Here is a 21,202-nt window from a genome sequence, read left to right as displayed (position 1 = left end):
CTTCAGATTGAGAAAGAGAATGTCGCCAAGCATCCCAGAGGCCCCCTCTGCCTCATCTAACTGGTAGTGACAGACTAGTTTTACCTGTTCCTGTACTTTGTGTAAGTGGAAGGCAGTAGCATGTGCTCTTTCGTGCCTGGCTTCTTTCACGTGCCATGTTTGTAAGTTCCATCCATATCATTACCCACAAATGTAGACCCCTCGTTCTCACCACTGCAGAATGTTCTACTGTGCGACCACGCCATCCGCTCTAATGATGGATGTGTGAGCTCCCCAATTTGGGACGGTTCCGGTGAGAGCTGTGATGAACACTGCCTTTCTTTCTTTTTTTGCTTTTTTAGGGACACACCTGCGGCATATGAAAGTTCCCAGGCTAGGAGTCAAATCAGAGCTGCAGCTGCCAGCCTACACCACAGCAACACCAGATTCTTAACCCAGTGAGGAAGGCCAGGGATCGAACCCGCATTGTCATGGATGTTAGTCAAGTTCATCACCACTGGGCCACAACGGGAACTCTTTTTTTTTTTTTTTTATTCTTTTTTTTTAAATGGCTGCACCCATGGTACATGGAAGTTCCTAGGCCAAGAATCGAATCCATCTGAGCCACAGCCGCAGCAGCGCTGGATCCTTTAATCCACTGTGCTGGGCCGGGATCCAACATGCACCTCCACAGTGACCTGAGCTGCTGCAATCAGGTTCTTAACCCTTTGCACCACAGTGGGAACTCCCTGCTATGAACATTCTAGTGCATGTCTGTGGGGTACATACGTAGGAGGAGAATTTCTGGGGACTCACCCCTGTTTAACTGTTGTTGAGAAGGGCCTGGTAGGAAGATGTGAAGGGGTCGGTGAGAGAGTAAGCTCCTTGGGGAAGCAGGCAAAAGGAGGGAGGGGTCGGGGCCAGAACCACAGGCAAGAAATGGCTTGTCCACTGCAACAGGTGGAGCCGTGTGGCGGGTGGGTTTGTAGTTGGGGTGGACTGGGCTGGCTCCTTACCTTGGCCTTGATTTGTTATGTGAGGTAAGATAGGTGGTCTGCTGAGAGAGTGTCCCGAGGGATCCCAAATTTGAGGCAGGGGAGATGGAGGTTTGAAGTGGCCCTGGTAGAGGGTGGTGAGCAGAGAGATGACTAGAGAATGGATGCGACTGCAGCTCTGCAGAGTTACAGCATTTTGACAACAGAACAGCTCCGTGACGTGAACCCCAGAGTAAAGGAACTGGAAAAGCCCGATTTCCAGGCTGTGCCTCAAGTGGTCTGTGGCGCCACCTGCTGGACAAGAGCACCATGACATGCCCCAGGTGTTGCCTTCACCCCCGGGGTTGCTCCCCAAGAGAGAGAAACCCAGACCCCTGGAGTGGCCTCAGGCTGAGACTTGATCCCAGTCAAAGACACCCCCACCCTGGAACCTAGTCACATGATGAGCCCTGGTCCAAGCCAATGTAGTGCAGTTCTCATTCCCACTCCCCCGTCCCTAGATTAGAGCCTTAATAGCCAGGGGATCCAAGGGCTGTGGCCCCTAAAAGGAGGAGCCAGAGGCCACTTTGGGGTCTGTGGCTGGGGCCTTGAACTGGGCTCCCGCTCCCTTGCTGAGCTGCAGCCCCTGGCGGGGTCCCTGCTAGAAAGCCCCTCGGGCCCTGTGGCCTAATGGGGCAGGCTCATGTGCACAGCCTCCTTGGCCCCGTGCCTGCCCGGACCTGTTCTAGATTCCACACCTTTCCCAGGGCTGCTTCCCCCTCCCACCCACTGGCTCAGGCAGAGACTCAGCTGGAAAGGCTGGCAGGCAGGAGCTGGGCGGGCACCGTGGGGGCCATGGAGGCCATGGCAGGGCCCGTGCTTTACCAGAAGCTGCCAGTCTGGGAGCCAAGCTTGGAGCCGGAGGAGGAAGAGGCGGAGACATTAGAGCCATTTGTCCCTGACCCCCCGGGACCCCAGGACTCCTCTGGGTGAGTCAGGGAGGGGTCTGGGCACTGAGTGACTCGGGCCTGAGCCTGGCAAGTCCCTTCCTTGGGAGCCCCTAAGGCACAGGCCAGCCAACCCTGTGCTCGGCCAGCTCCAGGAAACTTCGGGTTAATCAGGGGGAACTAGGGCTGCAGCCCCAGGCCTGGCCTGTGCCAGTTAATCCAAAGTCTGTGGGTCTGAAGGGACATTTGTACCCAGTCGGCCCTGCTGGCTGCTCTGCAGAAGGCTCCCAGCCCCCACCCCCTAGTGCAGGAGGCACCTGCTGGGCAGGTGGGGCCTGGCTACACCTGGCCGGGCCCTGCTCAAGTCTGCCAAGCCCCCCTCGGGAGTCCCTCGGGACTGGCTGGACCCAACCTCACCCATCCCTTCTCCAGAGACTGTTTCCCCAGGCTTTCTCATCACCATGTCTCTGTCCATGCTGTGCCTTCTGCCAGGAGGCCCTTTCTCCTCGGCACACTTAGACTCCTCTTACAAGCAAGACCCCACCTTTTGGTAATTATGTCCTGGGATTGCATGGGGTTCTTGGGTGTCCCTCTGCCCGGCCCTGGCTCAGGGCATCCCTCTCTGCAGGAACAAGGTTGGAGGTCTGCCTGGGACCTGGGCCCGGCTGGTGGCCGCCCTGCTGCTGCTGGCCATTGGCTTCTCCCTGGCCGTGAGGCAGCTCCACAGCAGCGGTGGCTCTCCAGGAACCTTGGGCTCTGGGGCCCCTCCACGCAGCGGGCACTCCCACAGGCCAGGCGTGTACCACCACGGCGCCATCATCAGCCCTGCAGGTCAGTGCTAGAAGCAGCTCGGGGGGAGGGAAGCAGCTGGGGTCACTGGTCCCAGCACCCCCCATGACAGTCCCTTTCTTGCCACAGCCACGTGCTCCCAGCTGGGCCAAGAGCTGCTTGTTGCTGGGGGCAACGTCGTGGATGCTGGAGTTGGAGCAGCTTTGTGTCTGGCAGTGGTGCATCCTCACGCCACAGGGCTAGGTCAGTGACCCACAATCCCAGACAGTGACCCTGATCCTGGGCCCAATCAGGAACCTGGAACTTAGGCAGTCAGTGGCCTTGACCTCAAGGCTGGCTAGTGAGCAGGACTCAGGCAGTAGCCTCAACCTGAGGCTGTGATCAGTCACTAACCCCAGGCTGTCAGTGACCCTTCAGTTGAAGGGTTACAGGGACCAGAGTTCCTACTGTGGCTCATCAGGTTAAGAACCCAATTAGTATCCCTGAAGATGTAGGTTTGATCCCCAGCCTGGTCAGTGGGTTAAGTATCCAGCGTGGCTGTGGCTGGCAGCTGCAGCTCCGATTTGACTCCTAGCCTGGGAACTTCCATATGCCACGTGACCCTACTCCAGGTGGCAGCCCACTCAGAACTAAGAAAAAAGGGGGGGAGGTTACAGGGACTACTGAGTGCCCCTGGCCCCAGTCAGTGCCCCTGACCCTGTGTGACCCCTTTGTCTCCTTCCAGGTGCCACGTTCTGGGGCCTTTTCCACAATGGCTCCTCGGGCAACTCAACTGCCCTGACGTCAGGCCCAGCCCAGGCCCTGGCCCCTGGGCTGGGGCTGCCTTCGGCTCTGCCCGCCCTGAGTTTGCTACATGCCCGCTTCGGCCGCCTGCCCTGGCCACACCTGCTGCTGGGCCCCACCACGCTGGCTCAAGAGGGCTTCCTGGTGGATGCACCCTTGGCCAGGGCTCTGGCAGCCCAGGGCCCAAAGGGCATCTGTCCACTCCTTTGCCAGACGGACGGGATGCCCCTGGGCCCTGGGGCCCGCGCCACCAACCCCAAACTAGCAGCTGTGCTCCGCAGGGCTGCCCTGGCCCCCACCCCAGACTTTGCTGGAGAGGCTCTACTGAGTCTGCTGGCCAGAGACCTGGGGCTGGAGGGCCCCTCAGCCAGGCCCATGCCCACCCTGGAGCCAGCACTGCAGCTCCCTGTGTCCCAGGGCACCGTGTTCACCACCCCCAGCCCCTCAGCTGGCCCAGAACTGCTGGAACTAATAGAGGCAGCCCTTCACTCGGGAGGACCCAGCCCCAACCCCTGCCCACCACTCCCACCAGCCGCTGTGACCCCCATGAGCAGTGTCCTCGCCACCGTGGACAGCAGCGGCTCGGTGCTGCTTCTCACCTCCTCTCTCAACAGCTCCTTCGGCTCTGGACACTTGTCCCCAAGCACCGGAGTTCTACTCAGCAACCTAGTGGCCAAGTCTGCAACTAGTGCCTGGGCCTGTCCCCTCATCCTTCGTAGCCCAGATGACCCAGAGACCGATGTGTTGGGGCTGGTGGCTTCAGGGACCCCCACAGTGACCAGAGTCATGTCTCACGCCCTGCTCGGCCACCTGCACCAGGCCCAGCAAGGACTAACAGGGAGCCTCAGAGCTTGTGGCCACGTGACCCTACTCCAGGTGGCAGCCCACTCAGAGCACGCCCATGTCTCCAGTGTCCCCGGGGGCTGCTGCCCCTTCCAGGGGTTTTAAGGAGGGGGCAGTGTTGGGCAGGTGGGAGTCTCCAACCTGGAGGCAGGGGCAGAGCAGGCCCAGCAGCGATGGTGTGCATAAAGAGCACGCATGGCGTGTGCACTCACTGATGGCTCAGGACCTGGTCAGTTGCCTGGACTCGAGGTCCAAATCTTTTATCAGCTACAGAGCCTAAGGACGATGAGGAACGAATACCAGGGCTAGCGTTCGGATCCAGCTCTGGGTAGGACAGGTGGGAGAATGCCATGCCCCGATGCCCCCATGCCCCCAGCCTGGGCTCTGAGTCCCTGGGCAGAGCAGACAGAGCCTGGGCATTGCTGGCATGTCCATTCTCCCCTTCAGGCCACAGCTGCTAATCTCCCTCGACAGGGCTGGGAACAAAATAAAGATCAAGTCTCCTGGCTCTCATGTGCCCTTCCTGCTGCTTGGTTAATTTCACATCAGCTTTTGAGGTGCCTGTGGTCCAGGCTTCACCCACAGATGCAGAGCTGGTGCCTGGTGATTTTTTGCTCCCCCCCTGTCCTCTTACCTTCTGCCTCCTGAGGCACCATGTGTACAAAGTAAACTGCTTATTCACATTTTCTTTTTTTTCTTTTTGTCTTTTTGCCTTTTCTAGGGCTGCTCCCGCAGCATATGGAGGTTCCCAGGCTAGGGGTCAAATTGGAGCTGCAGCTGCCGGTCTACACCAGAGCCACAGCAACGTGGGATCCGAGCAGCGTCTGCAACCTACACCACAGCTCACGGCAACACCGGATCCCCAACCCACCGAGCAAGGCCAGGGATCGAACCTGCAACCTCATGGTTCCTAGTCAGATTCGTTAACCACTAGCACCACAAAGGAAACTCCCAACTGCTTATTCACATTTTCTGAAACAGACAGCAGAGGAAGGGGTTGAGAGGGTGAGTAGGAGGTGCCCCTGGGACCACAAAAGGGGCTGGGTCTGGGTAGCCACGGCCCTCCCCTCCCTGCCTCCCTAAGGGCTGGGGTCTCTCTGAACTATAACCCTCTAGAGACAACTTGTCAAGCCAAGAAATAGGGGTGGCCAGTAGCTCTCCTCTCCTGAACTGTAAACAGTATCTCTGATCTAAGAGAACTTTTGATCCCACCGCCTCTCCCTCCTTGCTCCCCCCACAAACACTAGTTCCCCCAGCTCAGTAAATGATATCACAGTCTACCCACTTTCTTTCTTTTTTTTCTTTTTTTAGGGGCCACACCTCCAGAATACGGAAGTTCCCAGGACAGGGGTCAAATCGGAGGGAGCTGCAGCTGCCGGTCTACGTCACATCCACAGCAACGCCAGATCCAAGATGTGTCTGTGACTTAAGGCCTCCGCTTTCGGCAACACCAGATCCTTAACCCATTGGATGAGGCCAGGGACCAAACCTGCATCCTCACGGATATTAGTCAGATTCTTAACCCACTGAGCTACAAGGGGAACTCTCACAATCTATCCACTTATTTTTGGCCCCAAACCTATCATCCTTCTCTTTTTCATCACCTTCTACCAGCTCCAAATTAGCTGGAATTTTCTCATATTACCTTGGTCCAATCCACCACTGTGCAACTGGTCTTCCTGCTTCCACCCCTGCTCTCCTACAATCCATCCCCCACACAAAGAAGACTAATCTGATAAAAGTACGGATAAGATCAAGACTTGTCCCTGCATAAAACCCTCCAATGACTTCCTATTACAATCAGAATAAAACCCAAACTCCTGAGCTCCCTGAGTGAGTGCGGAAGGGCCCAGCTGCCCCGGCCCGGGCCCGCCCCGCCCCGCCCCGGGCCCGCCCTTTCCCCCCCGCCCCCAACCGGCTCCGCCCCCAGCCGACCCAACCCAGTGCGCACGCGCTGCGACCCGACCCGGAAGAGGCAGTCTTCAGGTCCCACGTGTTCCGCGAGCATGGCGGAGACAGAGAGTATGGACGTCGCTGAGCCTGTGTCTCCGGTGGAGGTCCCGAAGACGGGCGCCGGGCCTGCCGACCGTCATGGCCTGCTGAAGCACAGCCGCGAGTTCTTGGACTTCTTCTGGGACATTGCGAAGCCGCAGCAGGAGACGCGGCTTGAGGCCACGGAGAAGCTGCTGGAGTATCTGCGTGCAAGGCCAAAGGTGTGGTGGCGGGGCCTGGGGCAGGAATCTGCGGGGCTTGGGGGCAGGAAGCTGCGTAGATCCCGGCAAAAATATGGCGGCGGGCCCCAGGACTCGGGACTGGGGTCATGTAGTCGCGAACCTGGAGGCTGAGGCGAATGCGCGCCGAAGCGCGAGGATGGGCGGGTGCCTGACGCGTCTTTTCCCTGGTGCCCCTGGGGATGTGCTTGGTTCCTCAGGGATCGTCCGAGATGAAGTACGCCCTGAAGCGCCTAATCACCGGGCTCGGGGTCGGACGTGAAACAGCCCGGCCCTGCTACAGCCTGGCCCTAGCACAGGTGAGGTGGTGGCTCCCTGGAGGAGGCCAGCCATCCTACTCGGAGCGGTGGGGAGTGAGGAGGGCAGATACGGGGGAAGTGGCTGCTGAGAGGTTGTTGGGGTGGCGTCGGAGCTATTGGAGGGTGTCCCCACGTGGACGTGGAGAGAGTGTGTGAGCAAGGTCTTTCTGCAGAGACGCCCAGGCAGGTGGAGTGGGAGGGTGAGTTTGCTTTTGAGTACATGGGTTCACCAGCCACCAAGGTACATTTACTGTGGGCGGTAAGCTTTGGAGTGGGTTCACTTACCTTTTTAGGGTTCAGGGTCCCCCCCCCAACTTGGCTAATTATAGGCCACCCAGTCCTTGTGGATCAGCCTGGGGGGAGCTCAGAAGGCTCTGGGGCAGAATATCTGGGGGATCTCGGTGCACAGTCTAGGGGCTAAAGGAAGTACTTTCTGAGACAGGGAGGCAAGATTTCTCTCCATTTACCGCAGTGTTCCATCGTCAGCACTGCCCAGCGTGCGGCGTAGGCAGCTTTTGAGGCGTCCTTTGGATGGAAGCAGGGGCCCATGAACTCTGGGCAGAAGTTGAAGGGAGAAGTGGGAGGAGGTTGAGGTCTGAGGGATGTGGCTGGGCCGCTCCCCTGAGCCCCTCTCTTCCTCCTGGCAGCTGTTACAGTCTTTTGAAGACATCCCTCTATGCAGCATCTTGCAGCAGATACAGGAGAAGTATAACCTGCAGAAGGTGAAGAAGGTGAGAATTAGTGGCCCCAGGGAAGTCGGCAGCCCCGGGGTGGGGAGCGCTTGGGCCCTTCTCACCAGTGCCTGGGATCCTTTTCCAGGGGATGATGAGACCAGCTCTCTTTGCAAACCTGTTTGGGGTGCTAGCCCTCTTTCAGTCAGGCAGGCTGGTGAAGGTAAGAGCCTTGGGGATCCCAGGACGCGCGTGTGGACTAGCTTGGGAGTTGGAGGAGGGGGAGTGGCAGTGCCCTGTTGACACCCTGTCCCCTTCTGGGTCCCAGGACTCGGAGGTGCTGATGAAGTCAGTGAAGCTGCTGCAAGTCCTGGCTCAGCACTACAACCACTTGCAGGAGCAGCCCCAGAAGGCCCTGGTGGACATCCTTTCTGAGGTACTGGCTCACCAGCTTTGGGGCCTCTGGTAGCGCAGCCTGTTCCAGAACGTGGGGAAGACTCAAATTAATGCCTGGAAACAGGACTGTCCCACAGATACATAAATGTGCACTGTGACACTTTATAGTAACTAAGTTTAAAAAGTAAAAAGAAACAAGTATAGTTGAGTAGCATGTTTTATTTAACCTAGTATATCTGCAGTATCACTTTAGTCTGTAATCAGTATAAAAAGTTACAGAGGAGTCGTTCCCGTGTCCTGGCTCAGTGGAAATGAATCCAACTAGGAACCATGAGGGTGCAGGTTTGGTCCCTGGCCTTGCTCTGTGGGTTAAAGATCCGGCATTGCTGTGAGTTGTGGTGTAGGCTGGCAGGTGTAGCTCCAATTAGACCCCGAGCCTGGGACTCTCCATATGCTTCGGGTGTGGCCCTAAAAAGACAAAGGACAAAAAAAAAAAAAAAAGGTACAGAGGTAGTTGAGTTCCCACCACGGCACAGAGGGTTAAGAATCTGACTGTAGCAGCTTGAGTTGCTGCGGAGGTGCAGGTTTGTTCCCCAGCCAGGTGCAGTGGGTTAAAAGACCCGGCTTGCCACAGCTGTGGCTCCGATTCAATCCCTGGCATGGGAACTTCCATATGCCACAGATGCGGCCATAAAATTTTTTTCAAAAAAGATGTATAGGCCAGTAGCTGCAGCTCCATTTTGACCCCTGGCCCAGGAACTTCTATATGTCACAGGCACAGCCCTTAAAAAAAAAAAAAAAAGCTGTAGAGGTATTTTGTGCTTCCTGTCATGTTAAGTCTCCAAAACCCGGTATGCATTTTACACTGACAGCACGTGTCCATTCAGAATAGCGAATTCTAAGTGCTGTGTCCATGTGGGGCCAGTGGCTGCCATATTGGGTTGCAAGAGGGTGAAACCTGTTGGCCATTATTGTCTGGGTCGGAGCTGGCCCCTTCGGGGGGTCCCCACCACTCTGCTTGGGAAATGGAGGTGGACTAGGACCTAGAATCCTTTGCTGTTGAGGAAGAGGCAGGGACTGGCACGTCCCAGGCCAAGGCTTTCTTCACAGCCCCAGCCACAGAGCCAGGACCCGAGTTCGATTCCCAACTCTTCACTTGGGGCTCCTTGTATAAGAAGCAAGCTGGTCCTGGGAGTTCCCTGGTGGTTTAGTGGTTAGGACTTGGTGCTTTCACAAAGATCCCGCACCAAGCCACTGCACGCCGCAGCCAGGGAGGAAAGAAGAGAAGAAAAGGAAGAGGCTAATCCTGAAAGACTCGAAAGAGGAATGATCAAAAGGGCACACCTGGGCCAGTGAGCGCCAGAGAGGAGCTCGTTTAAACCTAGCTTCCAGGGCTCGGGGATTTGAGCTTTTTTAACAGATACCCTCTGGTCGTGGTGTCTGATAGGTGGTTGTGACTGTTCCTCCTTGGGCTGGCACTGTGCCAGGGGCCTTGTGGGAGCTGGGCAGGTGGAACCGGACCCAAAGGGCTCTCCCTGCAGGGGGAGGGACCAAGGGTGCCGTGAGGGAGCCCCTCTCCCTCAACCTGTCCCCCCCACACCAGGTCCCCGAGGCCGTGTTGCAGGAGGTGCTGCCGAAGGTCCTCAAGACCGAGCTGAGTTCGGTTCTCGGCTCCCCTGAGCACCTGGAGCTGTTCCTCTTGGCCCAGCAGAAGGTGCCCAAGAAGCTGGAGAAGCTGATGGGACCGGTCAACCTGTTCTCAGATGAGAACATCCCCAGGTGCGAGGGAGCTGGCGGGTGGGCTCTCCAGCTTGGCTTCGTGCCACCGCCTGGGGGGAGGCTGTCCCCACGGCCCTGGGAGCCTGGCCCTGAGTCCCCTCTGCCAACCTCCACAGGCTGGTGACTGTGCTGAAGATGGCGGCCACCTCTGTGAAGAAGGAGCGCAAGCTGCCCGCCGTGGCTCTGGACCTGCTCCGCCTGGCGCTCCAGGAGGACAAGTTCCCATGGTTCTGGAAAGAGGTGGTGGAGCAGGGGCTGCTGAAGAAGCAGTTCTGGCCGGCCAGGTGTGTGGGCGCTTGGCCTCGCTCCGTCCCCTTGCCGCTGCTCGCTAAGCAAGGGCGGGCTGGCATCTGAGGTCCCCCCTGGGGCGCCCGAGGGCTCTGACCGGGCTCTCCTGTGCCCCCTTAGCTACCTGTGTTTCCGCCTGCTGGGCGCAGCCCTGCCGCTGCTGTCCAAGGAGCAGCTGCAGCTGGTGATGCGGGGGGACCTGATCCGACATTACGGGGAACACACGGTCACGGCCAAGGTGGGTGCTCACCCCTGGCCCCCACAGCCCAGACCTGCTGGAAGGGGGCGGGTTGCCCTGGACATCGGTGGTCCTGCCCAGGATGGGAAGGAGCCTGGGACCGGGGCGCCCTTCCCCTCCGGGTAAAGTGAGCGACCCAAGGTCCCCTTCCCTCTCTCGCCCTCTGGACCAAGTGTGAGCAAGGTCAGCAGTCTGCCCAGCCCTCCCTCCACCCCCAGCTGGTGTCCCACTCAGGAGCCTCATCGTCACCCATCTGTCCTGAGCATCCTCTCAGCTGAGTGCGGCCCACGCTCCTCTCAGTGCCCGACAGGAGAATCCAGTGGTGGTTAAGGAGCGGGGACTCAGAGGCCAGGCTGGTTCCATCCTGCCTCCCCCGCAGCCGGCCGTTGCCCTCACACAGCTTGCTTCCCTGCGCGGCGCCCGCCTCTGCTTGTCTGCGACACCGGAGGAGCAGGGCCTGCCTCGGAGTCATGAGGATCATTGGGCTGATGTCCACAGGCGCTTAGAAGTGCCCGGTGCTGCTGGCTTTGTCCCTGGCTCGTTTTGCCTTCACAGCCGTCATGGGGGAGCTGCCATTCCCATCTCCTGGGTGAGGGGTGGGCCTAGGAAGTACAGGGCAGTGGTGCAGGGCCAGACCGACGGGGGCCAGATCCCAGCTGCACCACTTGGAGCCCTGTGACCCTCAGAAGTGACTTCCAAGTTTTTTCGTGCCTTCTTCATCTGCAGAGCTATTAAAGGGGCCCAGGGCAAAGGGTGGTGACAAAGATTAAACGTCGGGGCCCCCCAGCCCGGCAGGGTACAGAGGAGGGGGCTTCTTGACCTTGGCGTACCCGTTGTGGAAGAGGCGGGGCAGGGGTTTGGACCTCCCACCCAGACCCAGCTGGTGACCCCAGCACGGCGCCTGACTCCCGCAGCTCCCGAACCACTACAAGTTTGCTCCGGAGATGAACCAGTACGTGGAGGCCTTCCTGGAAGGCTGCCGGGATGACGCTGAGCGGCAGTTGGCCATGGTCGTGGCCTTCACCTCCGTCACCAACCAGGGCCTCCCTGTCATGCCTACCTTCTGGCGGGTCGTGAAGCTCCTGAGTCCCCCCGCCCTCCAGGGCTACGTGGCCTGGCTGCGGGACATGTTTCTCCAGCCCGACCTGGACGCCCTGGTGGACTTCAGCACCAACAACCAGAAGAAGACGCAGGACGCTTCACTCCATGGGTGCGTGGGCCCGGCGAGGAGGGGCCTGCTGGGCCCGAAGGCCTGGACCTTCCCTGCCCCCTGCAGGACAGAGGTTCCCGGGGAGGGCAGGGAAGAAGCCAAGCCCTCGCTCTCAGAGAAGACCTCAGGGTCCTCGGGCGTGTTCCTGTGCTGGCGATGAGGGCGTTGGGGTTCTCCGCTGGCTTTCCCATCTCCGAGACAGGGCCGAGGCACAGCGTGTGGCCGTCCCTAAACTGCTCTGTGGCCCGGCTCTACCCACAGGCCTGAGCGAGCTGTGTTCCGGCTCCGGAAGTGGATCATCCTCCGCCTGGTCAGCATCGTGGACTGCTTGCACGCGGAGAAGGAGGAGGCCTTGACCGAGGAGGTGGCCAGGTGTGAGGCATGCTCGAACCCCAGCTTCCGTGGGTGCAGTGGCCAAAGAAATGGGCCTCTTGTCTCCTGCTAGTTTGGGTTCTCCTGGAGCCAAGGCAGTGGGGAGCGAGCAAGGCATCCTTGCTCCTTGAGCAGAAGGAGATTTGGGGAAGTTCCTTGGGAGCCTGAGAGAGGAAGGGACCCAGGGCATGTGGGGCTGCAGGGCGTCAAAGGCCCAGGCTGGCTCTGCGTGATCCCACAGATGCCTTTGCGCGTCACGGCGTCCAGGAAGCCTCCTCACAGGTGCTCTTCCCACTGTCACCACAGCCCGAGAGGGGCAGACGTGGTGGTGACCTGGCCGCGGCCGTGCAGCCTCGCGTCTGTCTTGGTTACAAGGGAAGGATGCTGGGGACGCAGACCTGAGAAATGTCCCCTCTCCTGTCACTGCCAGAGTGGCATCAGGCCCTTGGTGAGGCCACCCAAGGACAGGCGGCCCACGGCAGTGGCACTGACGGAGGTCACTTAGCTCGCTCCCACTCCGCCCAGGTTTTGTTTCTTCCATTCCTTCTTTGAGACAAAGAAGCCCACGTCCCAGATCCCGGAGACCGAGCAGCACTTCTCCCCCGCACTGGAGAGCCGGACCCGGGAGGTGGTGAGCGGTGCCTTTTTCAGGTGGGTGCCAGGCAGTGCGGGAGGGGTCTGGGGGTGGCCAGCGGCTGGGAAGGTGGCCTCGGGGACATTGCCCCTTCCTGTTCCAAGCTGAGGCCCGGTGAATTCCAGGGGGTCAGGGCATGGAGTGGAAGGAGGGGGCCGTGTTCACCAGCCCCGCTCTGACCCTGACGCCCCCTGCCACCAGCTTGCTGCAGACCCTCAGCACGCAGTTCAGGCAGGCGCCGGAGCAGGCCCAGGACAGGCAGCCCTGGACCTACCGCCTCGTGCAGTTTGCAGACATGCTGTTGAGCCACAGCCGCAACGTGGTTCCCCTGACGCCCTTCACCACGCAGCAGCGCCAGGCCTGGGACCGGTGAGAGGGCAGGGCTTCCAGGGCAAGGGCGGGACCCTCTGGGGTCTGGCACCGGCGGCAGTGGCCTGAGAGTGTGCCCGTCTCACCCAGGATGCTGAAGACGCTGAAGGAGCTAGAGACCCACTCCTCAGAGGCCAAGGCCAAGGCCACTGCCTTCCAGCACCTACTCCTCCTGGTGGGCATCCACCTCTTCAAGGTACTACGATGGCCCCGAAGGGAGGGGTTGTGGCCAGGAGAGGCTCTGGGGAGTTGAAGCTGGCAGGTTTTGTAGGCTGGCTGCTCCTGGCCGGAGTTCCGGCCCAAGGAAAAAAAAATCACTCCATCCACTCACTGCGCTGTCCACGCAGCTCCCCGCAGTCCTAAGACAGCCCCTTCTTCCTTGTTGACAGATGCGATGACAGACTCAGGGAGGGAGGGAGCTCGCCCAGGGCTCCACCCTGTTGGCTGGGTTTCGGACACAGGGATCTGACTCTTTGCCTAGGGACCTCTTAAAACGGCCTCACTGACCAGAGGCGCTGGATTAAAGGGAGGCGGGGGGGGCCTGGCTCTGGCAAGCTGTCACCCACAGGGGCGTTTCTTCTGTCCCTTGGTGGTCAGTCAGAAGTGGGGTCTTGATTTGTCTGCTGAGCTGTCACCCACCCGGAATCCACAGTAGTGGCTTGGGCTGAGTGTGTTCTTGTCCAACGGTCCCCCGTGGAGTTCTGTTGCCGTGTTCCCCTCATTGTCCCTTGGCCAGTGACGGGTCCTCTAGAACCAGCTCTGTCGCCCTTTCTGTCCTCTCCACTGAGAAGCTCTGAGCACGTTTGGAGCTTAATGCCGGCAACCCTGGCCTTGACCGTCATGTTTCTTCCTGACGGAACCCCGGTTTCTCTGGAGGTTTTCTTTCATGTCGTGTGAGGCCCTGGCGGGGCTGCTTCAGGTCTTAAGTAGCCCAAGTAGACCGGAGTCTCAGTTGCCCCCACGCCGGCCTCTTAGCTGAGGTTTGTGCTTCCAGGCCTCGGACACACCGAGCCCAGCTCACAGACAGGCTGTGGCTAAGGACCGGCCACCACGCCCCTGCCAGCTCTTGGCGCTGGGCTTCTGATAGCGGCCTGCCCCAGGGACCTCCGCGCTTGGCTTGGATAAAGAGCGCCCGGTCACAGCCAGGGAGCTAGAGGCAGAGGTGGCCAGGGCTCTGGGCCTCTGTTCTACCTCCCCGGCCTCAAACATTGAAGCTGCCCCGCTACATTATGGGGTCAAAGTGCCTTTTCAGTACCACTGATCCCAGTTCATTTTCAACTCACTGGTCAGCGGCTGGAGTCTGGGCTTAACCCTTAGAAAGGTGGACTGAAACTGGTTTAAATTAACTTTGTTAAAATGAATGATGTACAGGTCTTTTTCTGTAAGTACATCAAGCCAGCGTGGGAGGAAAAATCTCGAATGGCATGTGCGGAGGCTGGGACCCATGGGCATTATGACCCTGACCTGGGTCTCCCTGTCAGGCTCTCTGAGCACCAGAGGGGAACTTGGGCTTCCTGGTCCCCAGGTTCCTTCAGACCCTGTGATCGCGTGTTGGGTGTGAGACGTCAGCAGCTCTTGGGCTGACCCTGGCTCTGGCTGGGGTCTTGCCTTCTAGGTTGTGAGGGTGACGGGCCGGGGCAGCCTGGAGACGTCTAAGGCCTTGGATGCCAGCTCCTCGCACTTGGCACCCTCTGTCCTGACCCAGCCAAGGCTGGGAGTGGGGCCTGGCTCCTGATTTCTGTCCTGTCCTGCACAGTCCCCTGCAGAGAGCTGTGACCTGCTGGGCGACATCCAGACTTGCATCAAGAAGAGCCTGGGAGAGAAGACCCGCCGGACCCGCTCCAAGGCCACCAGTGGGTCTTCATTGAGGGAAGGTGGGGGTGGGCGGCGAGGCACACCCTCCTGGGCACAGGAGGGCCCATGGCGCTGCCCTGCCGAGACTCAGCCTCTCCCTGCCCGCAGACCCCCAGGAGCTGCCGTGGGTGGAGGTGCTGGTGGAGATCCTGCTGTCCCTCCTGGCCCAGCCCAGCCACCTGATGCGCCAGGTGGCCCGGAGTGTGTTTAGCCACATCTGCTCCCACCTGACTCCACGCGCCCTACAGCTCATTCTGGACGTAAGTTGGGCCTTTCGGGAAACGGGTCCCAGGATGGGGCCCTCCAGGCACCAGGCTGCGCCAGGGCTGCCACAGCACCCCCTCATCCTCGCTGTGACCTGCAGGGTGCTGGGGGGCCCCCCTTCTTAAGCCTCCTGCCATGCAGCCTAACCCGGGGCATGCCGAGGGGGTGGTTGGGGTGCTGGAGGGAGTGGCCTTCTCCCCTGGGCTCTGTTTTCCTTTCTGAAATGGGGGTCTTTGGGCGTCGTGAGCGAAGGCAGCGAAGAGGGGTCAGGGTCTGGGGAGAGGAAGGGGCCAGGGCGACAGATCTATCAGCCCCTTGGGACCCCCCTGCAGGTGCTAAACCCCGAGGAGAGCCAGGATGAGGACGACAACGTGGTGGTCACAGACGACTCTAAGGAGGAGCCGCTGGGGGAGGCGGAGGTACTTGGCAGCAGGAGGGAGGGTGGGCATTCGTGCGGTGGGCGATGGGGAGGCGTGACACACAGCCACCCCCAGGACAAGAGCTCGGACGACGAGGACAACAAAGGCGACAAGAACTCAGAGAGTGAGGAGGAGAGCGATGGGGAGGAGAGCGACGAGGCGGATCGGGACGGGGATGTGGACCAGGGCTTCCGGGAGCAGCTGATGGCGGTGCTGCAGGCGGGGAAGGCGCTGGTGAGCGGGAGCGGCCCGGGGCCCTCCGTCTGTCTGGGTCTGTCTCTCTGCCCGCCTGCGGCCAGGCTACTCACGGGGCCTCTGTCCCTAAGGGCGGAGGGGACGGTGAGGACGATGACGATGAGGAGCTGGGGGACGAGGCCATGATGGCCCTGGACGAGAACCTGGCCAGCCTCTTCGCCGAGCAGAAGCTGCGCATCCAGGCCCGGAGGGAAGAGAAGAACAAGCTGCAGAAGGAGAAGGCGCTGCGGCGGGACTTCCAGATCAGGGTGCGCCCTCTGTCCCCTCCCGCCCCGTCCCCTGCTCCCGCCCCACGCCTGGCTGAGCCCACCTGTCCTGCCGCAGGTCCTGGACCTGATCGAGGTGCTGGTGACCAAGCAGCCCGAGAACCCCCTGGTCCTGGAGCTGCTCGAGCCGCTGCTGCACATCATCCGGCGCAGCATGCGCACCAGCAGCGCCAAGCAGGAGCAGGACCTGCTGCACAAGACGGCCCGCATCTTCACGTGAGCACGGGGCTTCCGGGATCGAGGGGCGGGAGCAGGATCTCAGAGCGGGGACCGGTCACTCAGGAACTCTAAGCCCTCGATGCTCCCATCTGTTCTGTGACACTTAGCACCGGGACCGCGCCAGATGCACAGCTCTCAGGGCCCTCCGTCCTGTCACTGCACTTGGGAAACCAGGCTGGCTGGCCAGCGGTAACATCCCGGGGCTGTGGCAGGGGGCGCATGGGAGCCAGTGAGGTCGCAGGGAGAGCCTCCTGGGAGAGGGGTCAGCAACGTCAGAGCTGAAGAGGGCGGGAAGGCGTGTCCAGCCGAGCACCAGTCAGATGCAGCCACAGCATCGAGGCCTCACGGCCCGGCCCTTGAACTGTTGGGGGTCTGCGGAAGTGTTTGCAGCAAGAGCACAGGCCCAGGGGCTGGTTTGCCTTTTCAGAAATGGGCAGCAGGGTGGGCTGTGCTGGAGCAGGGAGCCCAGTGAGACGCAAGCAGGTGGCAGGTAGAGGCATGAGGACCGTTGAGCGGGTGGCGAGAGTGGGGCAGCGCACCCGCAGCTCGCTCCCCACTGGCCCCGGGTTGCAGGTGACGGCCGGCCCTCCCCTCCCCGCCGCAGTGTCGTCTGTGGAGTGCCCTGCCTCCTGTCCCATCTGCACCTGGTCCCACAGGGCCCAGCAGGCTTCTGAGCACACAGACCCTGGTTTTGCTTTCCAAAGGGCCTGGAGGCCACTGTCCCCCGAGAGAGAATGCAGATGCGGCTGGGGACCAGGTCGGGATGTTGGCCCTAGCGGAGCCTTGCCCAGGGAGCCAGTTGCCCCCCGTTTTCCTCAGAGCAGATCTGGGCGTGGCCCCGGGGCGACCCCTTTGGCGACTTTCCTGCCTGGGATGTGGGGCCCGGGGCTCTGGGGCTTGGCTCCTGCTGGGCAGGGAGCAGGCGGGGGCAGGCCGCTGACCAGCTCTGGCCCTTCCCCCGCCACAGACACCACCTGTGCCGCTCCCGGCATTACTGCCGCGACGTGGGGGACCGTGTGGAGACGGTGTATGCCCAGCTGGAGCGGCTGGTGCGGCAGGCCGGCCAGCAGGCCGACTCCTCCGTTGCCCTGTACCACTTCAACGCCTCGCTCTACCTGCTCCGGGTCCTGAAGGGCAGCACCATGGACAAGTCCGCCCAGAAGGAGGAGAAAACCACCGCCGCTGATGCCAGCGCCCAGGGCGGCGAGGTGAGCAGGCCTGACCCGGGAAGGCTCCCATGCCCAGAGATGGGAGCGAGGCCCAGGGGGCGCGGGGCCACCCGCCCATTTCACGGAGGGGGAGTTGAGGCCGAGCCTTCCCCAGGATCCAGCGGCCCGCCCTCCGAAGGCAGCCCGGCCTCACACTGCGCTCTGTCTCTCGTGGTGCAGGCTGCCACCTGCTTGGATTTGAGCCGCGTGACCCCGATCTACTCAGCGGTGCTGAGCTCCTTCCTGACCAAGCGCAACAGTCCGCTCACCGTTCCCATGTTCCTCAGCCTCTTCTGCCGGCACCCGGTGAGTGCAGGGCCGGCCACCCCCTTGGGCCCCTGCTCAGCCCGCTCCTCATTGCCCACGTCCCAGCCCTGTCCTTCCCTCCGCAGATGCTCTGTAAGAACCTGCTCCCCCTCGTGGTCGAGCACGTAGCCAGCCACGGTCGGCCCCGCCATCAGGTAAGGGGGTCCCCGGATCCAAGGACCCACTTGACTCCTGTCTGGCTGCTTATTGGAGGGGGAGGCGTTGGGTGTGGGGACAAGACACTTTGCTTGTGGCCTGAGCCCTCCAGCTCCTCAGAGCTCAGGCTCTGGCCTACGTGGAGGGAGCCCCGAGGCTAACAGGTTGGCCTGGGGGTGGGCATCAGACAGGCGGCTGGAGACGCTGGAGGAAGAGGCACTGAATTAGCAGAGGACCAGTAACTATGTCACCCTAAGTGGGGCCCCCCATCCAGGTCCTCCCACCTGCCTGAGAAGAGGGGGGCAGGAGCAGGCGATGGCCGAGCCCCGGGCACCTGTGGTGACAGCTCAGGCAGGTTGGCCCCAGAGCAGCGGGCAGCCCCTCCCGCACAGCCTGGCCTTGTCACAGCCTATTCGGGTACCGGGCAGGCTCCCCGGGTCCCCTGTGCTTCCCTGAGCCTTGACGCAGCATGCCGAGGCTCCCGGTGACCACGTGTCCCCCGCCCAGGCCCAGGCCTGCCTGCTGCTCCAGAAGAGCCTGCACACGCGGGAGCTGAGACTGTGCTTTAAGGCCCCGGAGTGGGAGCAGCTGATGGCCCAGATCCTGGCGAAGGTCACCGAGGTAACAGCCACGGGGCCCCCGCCCCCCACCTGCCATCAGTGGCTCTGGGAACCTGCGGGCAAGGAGTGCGGGACCCCGTGCCTGGGGCGGGTTTGGGTTTGCCCAGGAGGCGTCTGTTCCCTTGGGCCTCAGCCTCCTGTGGGAGGTGGAGAGGCCTGGAACGGCTCTGTGGAGGGGCTCAGGCTGGCCGCCTTCTCCCCAGAACCTGCGGACGCTGGGGGAGGCCGAGACCAAGTCGGAGCATCAGAAGGAGCTATCCTCCTTGGAGCTGCTCAACACTCTCTTCAGGAACATTCGCCAGGAGGTGAGCCTGGGGCTCAGGCGGGAGGTCGCCGCACGTGCTGGTGAGCACGGAGCCTGAGCAGGGGTTTGGGAGCTGGTGGGAAGCCACATGGGAAAGGTTCTGGATGCCGGGGGAGGAATCTGGGCTTTTCTTATGCGGGTGGTTAGAGAGTCTCAGGTCAAGGCACTTCACTGGGAAGAGAGGCTCACAGCTCGCACCTGGCCAGGGAGGGGGTGCTGGTGGGCTGTGCTCCCGGGCGAAAGCTGAGAAGGGGCGAGGGGCGCCAGTGATAGCGGAGGAGGCGAGGAAGGTTCCTGGGGGGCAGCTTCAGGAAAGAGCCTAGGTTCCAGGCCTGCAGACAGGAGGCGGGCGTGTGGGGCCAGGAGACCTCTGAGGGTGTCTGGTTCTCCCTGTCTGGCCTAGAGGGAAGGTGTGGGGGCCTTCGGCGTAGACACTGGTCCAAGCCCAGGTACTGAGTGCGTGTCCAAGAGGGCACTGCTGAGGCGGGAGACAGGCCAGGACCTTGCAGAAGGGCAGGGGGACCTGAGAAGCGGTACCGAGGACGCCAGTAAGCAGTCGAGAGAGAGGGTTATTCTGGAAGCTGGTGGGTTTCAAACACAACCCATGTAGTACGTGGCGGGAAGGGCTTTGGCAGCCCTGAGGTCACTGCACGGTGCCCCCAGAGAGGGGCGGGCCTGCGGGCTGTGGGAATTGAGGACAGTTCATGGCTCCAGGGGCTCTCTTTCCCTCCCAGGATGAGAGAGACCATGATTTACGGGGCAGAAAGAGCGGTTGAGGGGCCAGAGCAGGCCATTAGCTCGCTGGAGAGGCAGGCGTGGGAGGATGGGGACCAGGAGCCAGGGAGAGGCCATGCCTCCGTCGCCACTGCAGCCACAGCCTTCCCACCCCTGCCTCTGTAGAAGCTGACCACGGACCTGAGCGCCGTCCTGGGTGTGCTGCAGAGCCAGCAGCCGAGGCTGCAGCAGAAGCTCCAGCAGGAGGAGCACTCGACCGGGACCGGCTCCAGCCGCCTCCACGACCTCTACTGGCAGGCCATGAAGCTCCTTGGGGTCCAGTATGTCTGTGGAGGGGCAGGAAAGACCCTCACCCTGCGCCGCTCAACGTGGGAGCTTTGGGCAGCTTGGAGACCCCAGCAGCCCAGGCCCCCGCTGCCCTCACCACTCACTTCCTTTGTTCGCTTCACCTTAGGCGCCCCAAGTCAGAGAAGGATGCCAAGGAAGCCCCTGAGGCCACGCAGAACCCCGTTAGCATGAAGCGGAAGAAAAAGGGGTTCTTGCCGGAGACCAAGAAGCGCAAGAAACGCAAGTCTGAGGGCGCCGTGCAGGGGGAGGGGGCTGCGCCCGCAGCCACCGGTGGGGACCAGCCCCCCAGCACAGGCAAGAAGAGGAGGAACAAGCGGAAGGCCAAGGTCCCAGCCCAGTCCCAGGTCAACGGGATGCCTGCCGCCAAGAGTCCGGCCCCAGACTCCCCCGCCCAGCCCCCCAAGCCAAGGAAGAGAAAGCGGAAGCAGTCCCAGGTGAACGGGACCCCTGCTACCAAGAGTCCGGCCCCAGACTCCCCTGCGCAGACCGAAAAGCCGCAAAAGCAAAATGAGAAGCAGTCCCAGGTGAATGTGACCCCTGCCATTGAGAGTCCGGCCCCAGACCTCTCTGCCCAGACCCCAAAGCCGCAGAAGAAAAATCCGAAGCTGTCCCAGGTAAATGGGACACCTGCCACCAGGAGTCCGGCCCCAGACCCCCCGACCCAGACCCCAAAGCTGCAGAAGAAAAATCAGAAGCTGTCCCAGGCAAATGCGATGCCTGCCACCAAGAGTCCGGCCCCAGGCCCCCCTGCCGCAAGCCCCACCGCCTCCGCCCAGACTCCAAAGCTGCAAAAGAAAAATCGGAAGCTGTCCCAGGTGACTGTGACGCCTGCCACCAAGAGTCCGGTCTCAGACCTCCCCACCATAAGCCCCGGCCCTCCTGCCCAGACCCCGAAGCTGCAGAAGAAAAATCAGAAGCTGTCGCAGATGAAGGGAGCCACCCCGGAATCCCTCGACTCCCCCGAGGAGCCTGCTGCCAAAAAGCGTCCAAAGAAGAATCTCCCCCAAAAGGGCATCTCGGGCAAGTCTCCGCAGTCGGCGCTGCCGCGGAAAAAGGCCAGGTTATCTTTGGCCAGCAGGAGCCCCAGCCTCCTCCAGAGCGGGGCTAGGAAGAAGGTGCAGCCGCGGAAGGTGAAGAAGCTCTGAGTGCCTCCAGACGCCCTAGAGACTCCTATTTTTTCATCACAATTTTAATTAAAAAGCTGCTGTCGGAGGTCTTACCTTCCACGCTGTGGGGAGTGGGGTCTGCTGCCAGCCTGCCGAGAGGTCCCCCTGCACTGGACACAGTCTGAGTCCTTTTCCAAGTGAGACCCCCCCAGCCCTGGGCTGGGCCCTGGCCCCTGGGCAGTGCGGGCCCGGCCTAGGGCTCTTGGTTGTGCGTGGGGCAGGGCGGGGGGACGACCCGTGTGACCCACCACCCCACCCCCCAGCCTGCTTTGCTGTAGGA

General features: G+C 61.3%; 2 protein-coding genes across 3 annotated transcripts; both read left to right on the top strand.

Moving 5' to 3' along the window:
* Positions 1–1,746: 1,746 nt before the first annotated feature.
* Positions 1,747–4,828, top strand: GGT6 (gamma-glutamyltransferase 6). Of its 2 annotated transcripts, none has more exons than XM_047758787.1 (4): positions 1,747–1,942; positions 2,529–2,731; positions 2,819–2,932; positions 3,414–4,828. In XM_047758787.1, the coding sequence occupies exons 1-4, from the start codon at positions 1,809–1,811 to the stop codon at positions 4,418–4,420; spliced, it is 1,458 nt and encodes a 485-aa protein (XP_047614743.1). In that variant the 5' UTR covers positions 1,747–1,808; the 3' UTR covers positions 4,421–4,828. The 2 variants fall into 2 exon arrangements, with proteins under 2 accessions (XP_047614743.1, XP_047614744.1); XM_047758788.1 differs by lacking the exon at positions 1,747–1,942 and adding an exon at positions 1,955–2,450.
* Positions 4,829–6,278: 1,450 nt separating this feature from the next.
* Positions 6,279–21,030, top strand: MYBBP1A (MYB binding protein 1a). Its single transcript, XM_047758494.1, has 26 exons — positions 6,279–6,528; positions 6,747–6,845; positions 7,493–7,576; positions 7,665–7,739; positions 7,845–7,952; positions 9,516–9,691; positions 9,808–9,975; positions 10,100–10,217; positions 11,132–11,427; positions 11,689–11,799; positions 12,325–12,450; positions 12,635–12,802; positions 12,893–12,998; positions 14,559–14,655; positions 14,765–14,916; positions 15,253–15,339; positions 15,415–15,573; positions 15,666–15,842; positions 15,919–16,076; positions 17,047–17,287; positions 17,468–17,593; positions 17,680–17,748; positions 18,257–18,370; positions 18,573–18,674; positions 19,574–19,728; positions 19,863–21,030. Exons 1-26 carry the CDS (start codon positions 6,322–6,324, stop codon positions 20,899–20,901), a joined length of 4,518 nt encoding a protein of 1,505 aa, XP_047614450.1. The 5' UTR covers positions 6,279–6,321; the 3' UTR covers positions 20,902–21,030.
* The last annotated feature ends 172 nt before the right edge of the window (positions 21,031–21,202 follow it).

This window comes from Phacochoerus africanus, chromosome 14 (genome assembly GCF_016906955.1).
Source record: "Phacochoerus africanus isolate WHEZ1 chromosome 14, ROS_Pafr_v1, whole genome shotgun sequence".
Classification (NCBI taxonomy): Eukaryota; Metazoa; Chordata; class Mammalia; order Artiodactyla; family Suidae; genus Phacochoerus; species Phacochoerus africanus.
Note: the sequence above shows the minus strand (reverse complement) of the source record. Positions and strands in the feature narration are given on the sequence as shown.

What these genes read in the sequence shown, in the direction of transcription:
- MYBBP1A (XM_047758494.1), top strand. Translation starts at nt 6,322, where the DNA reads ATGGCGGAGACAGAGAGTATGGACGTCGCTGAGCCTGTGTCTCCGGTG. An exon ending in AAGCAGTTCTGGCCGGCCAG is followed by an intron (nt 9,976 to 10,099) that starts GTGTGTGGGCGC and finishes GTGCCCCCTTAG; the next exon opens with CTACCTGTGTTTCCGCCTGC. An exon ending in AGCCGCTGGGGGAGGCGGAG is followed by an intron (nt 15,340 to 15,414) that starts GTACTTGGCAGC and finishes AGCCACCCCCAG; the next exon opens with GACAAGAGCTCGGACGACGA.
- GGT6 (XM_047758787.1), top strand. Translation starts at nt 1,809, where the DNA reads ATGGAGGCCATGGCAGGGCCCGTGCTTTACCAGAAGCTGCCAGTCTGG. An exon ending in CGCCATCATCAGCCCTGCAG is followed by an intron (nt 2,732 to 2,818) that starts GTCAGTGCTAGA and finishes TTCTTGCCACAG; the next exon opens with CCACGTGCTCCCAGCTGGGC. An exon ending in TCCTCACGCCACAGGGCTAG is followed by an intron (nt 2,933 to 3,413) that starts GTCAGTGACCCA and finishes GTCTCCTTCCAG; the next exon opens with GTGCCACGTTCTGGGGCCTT.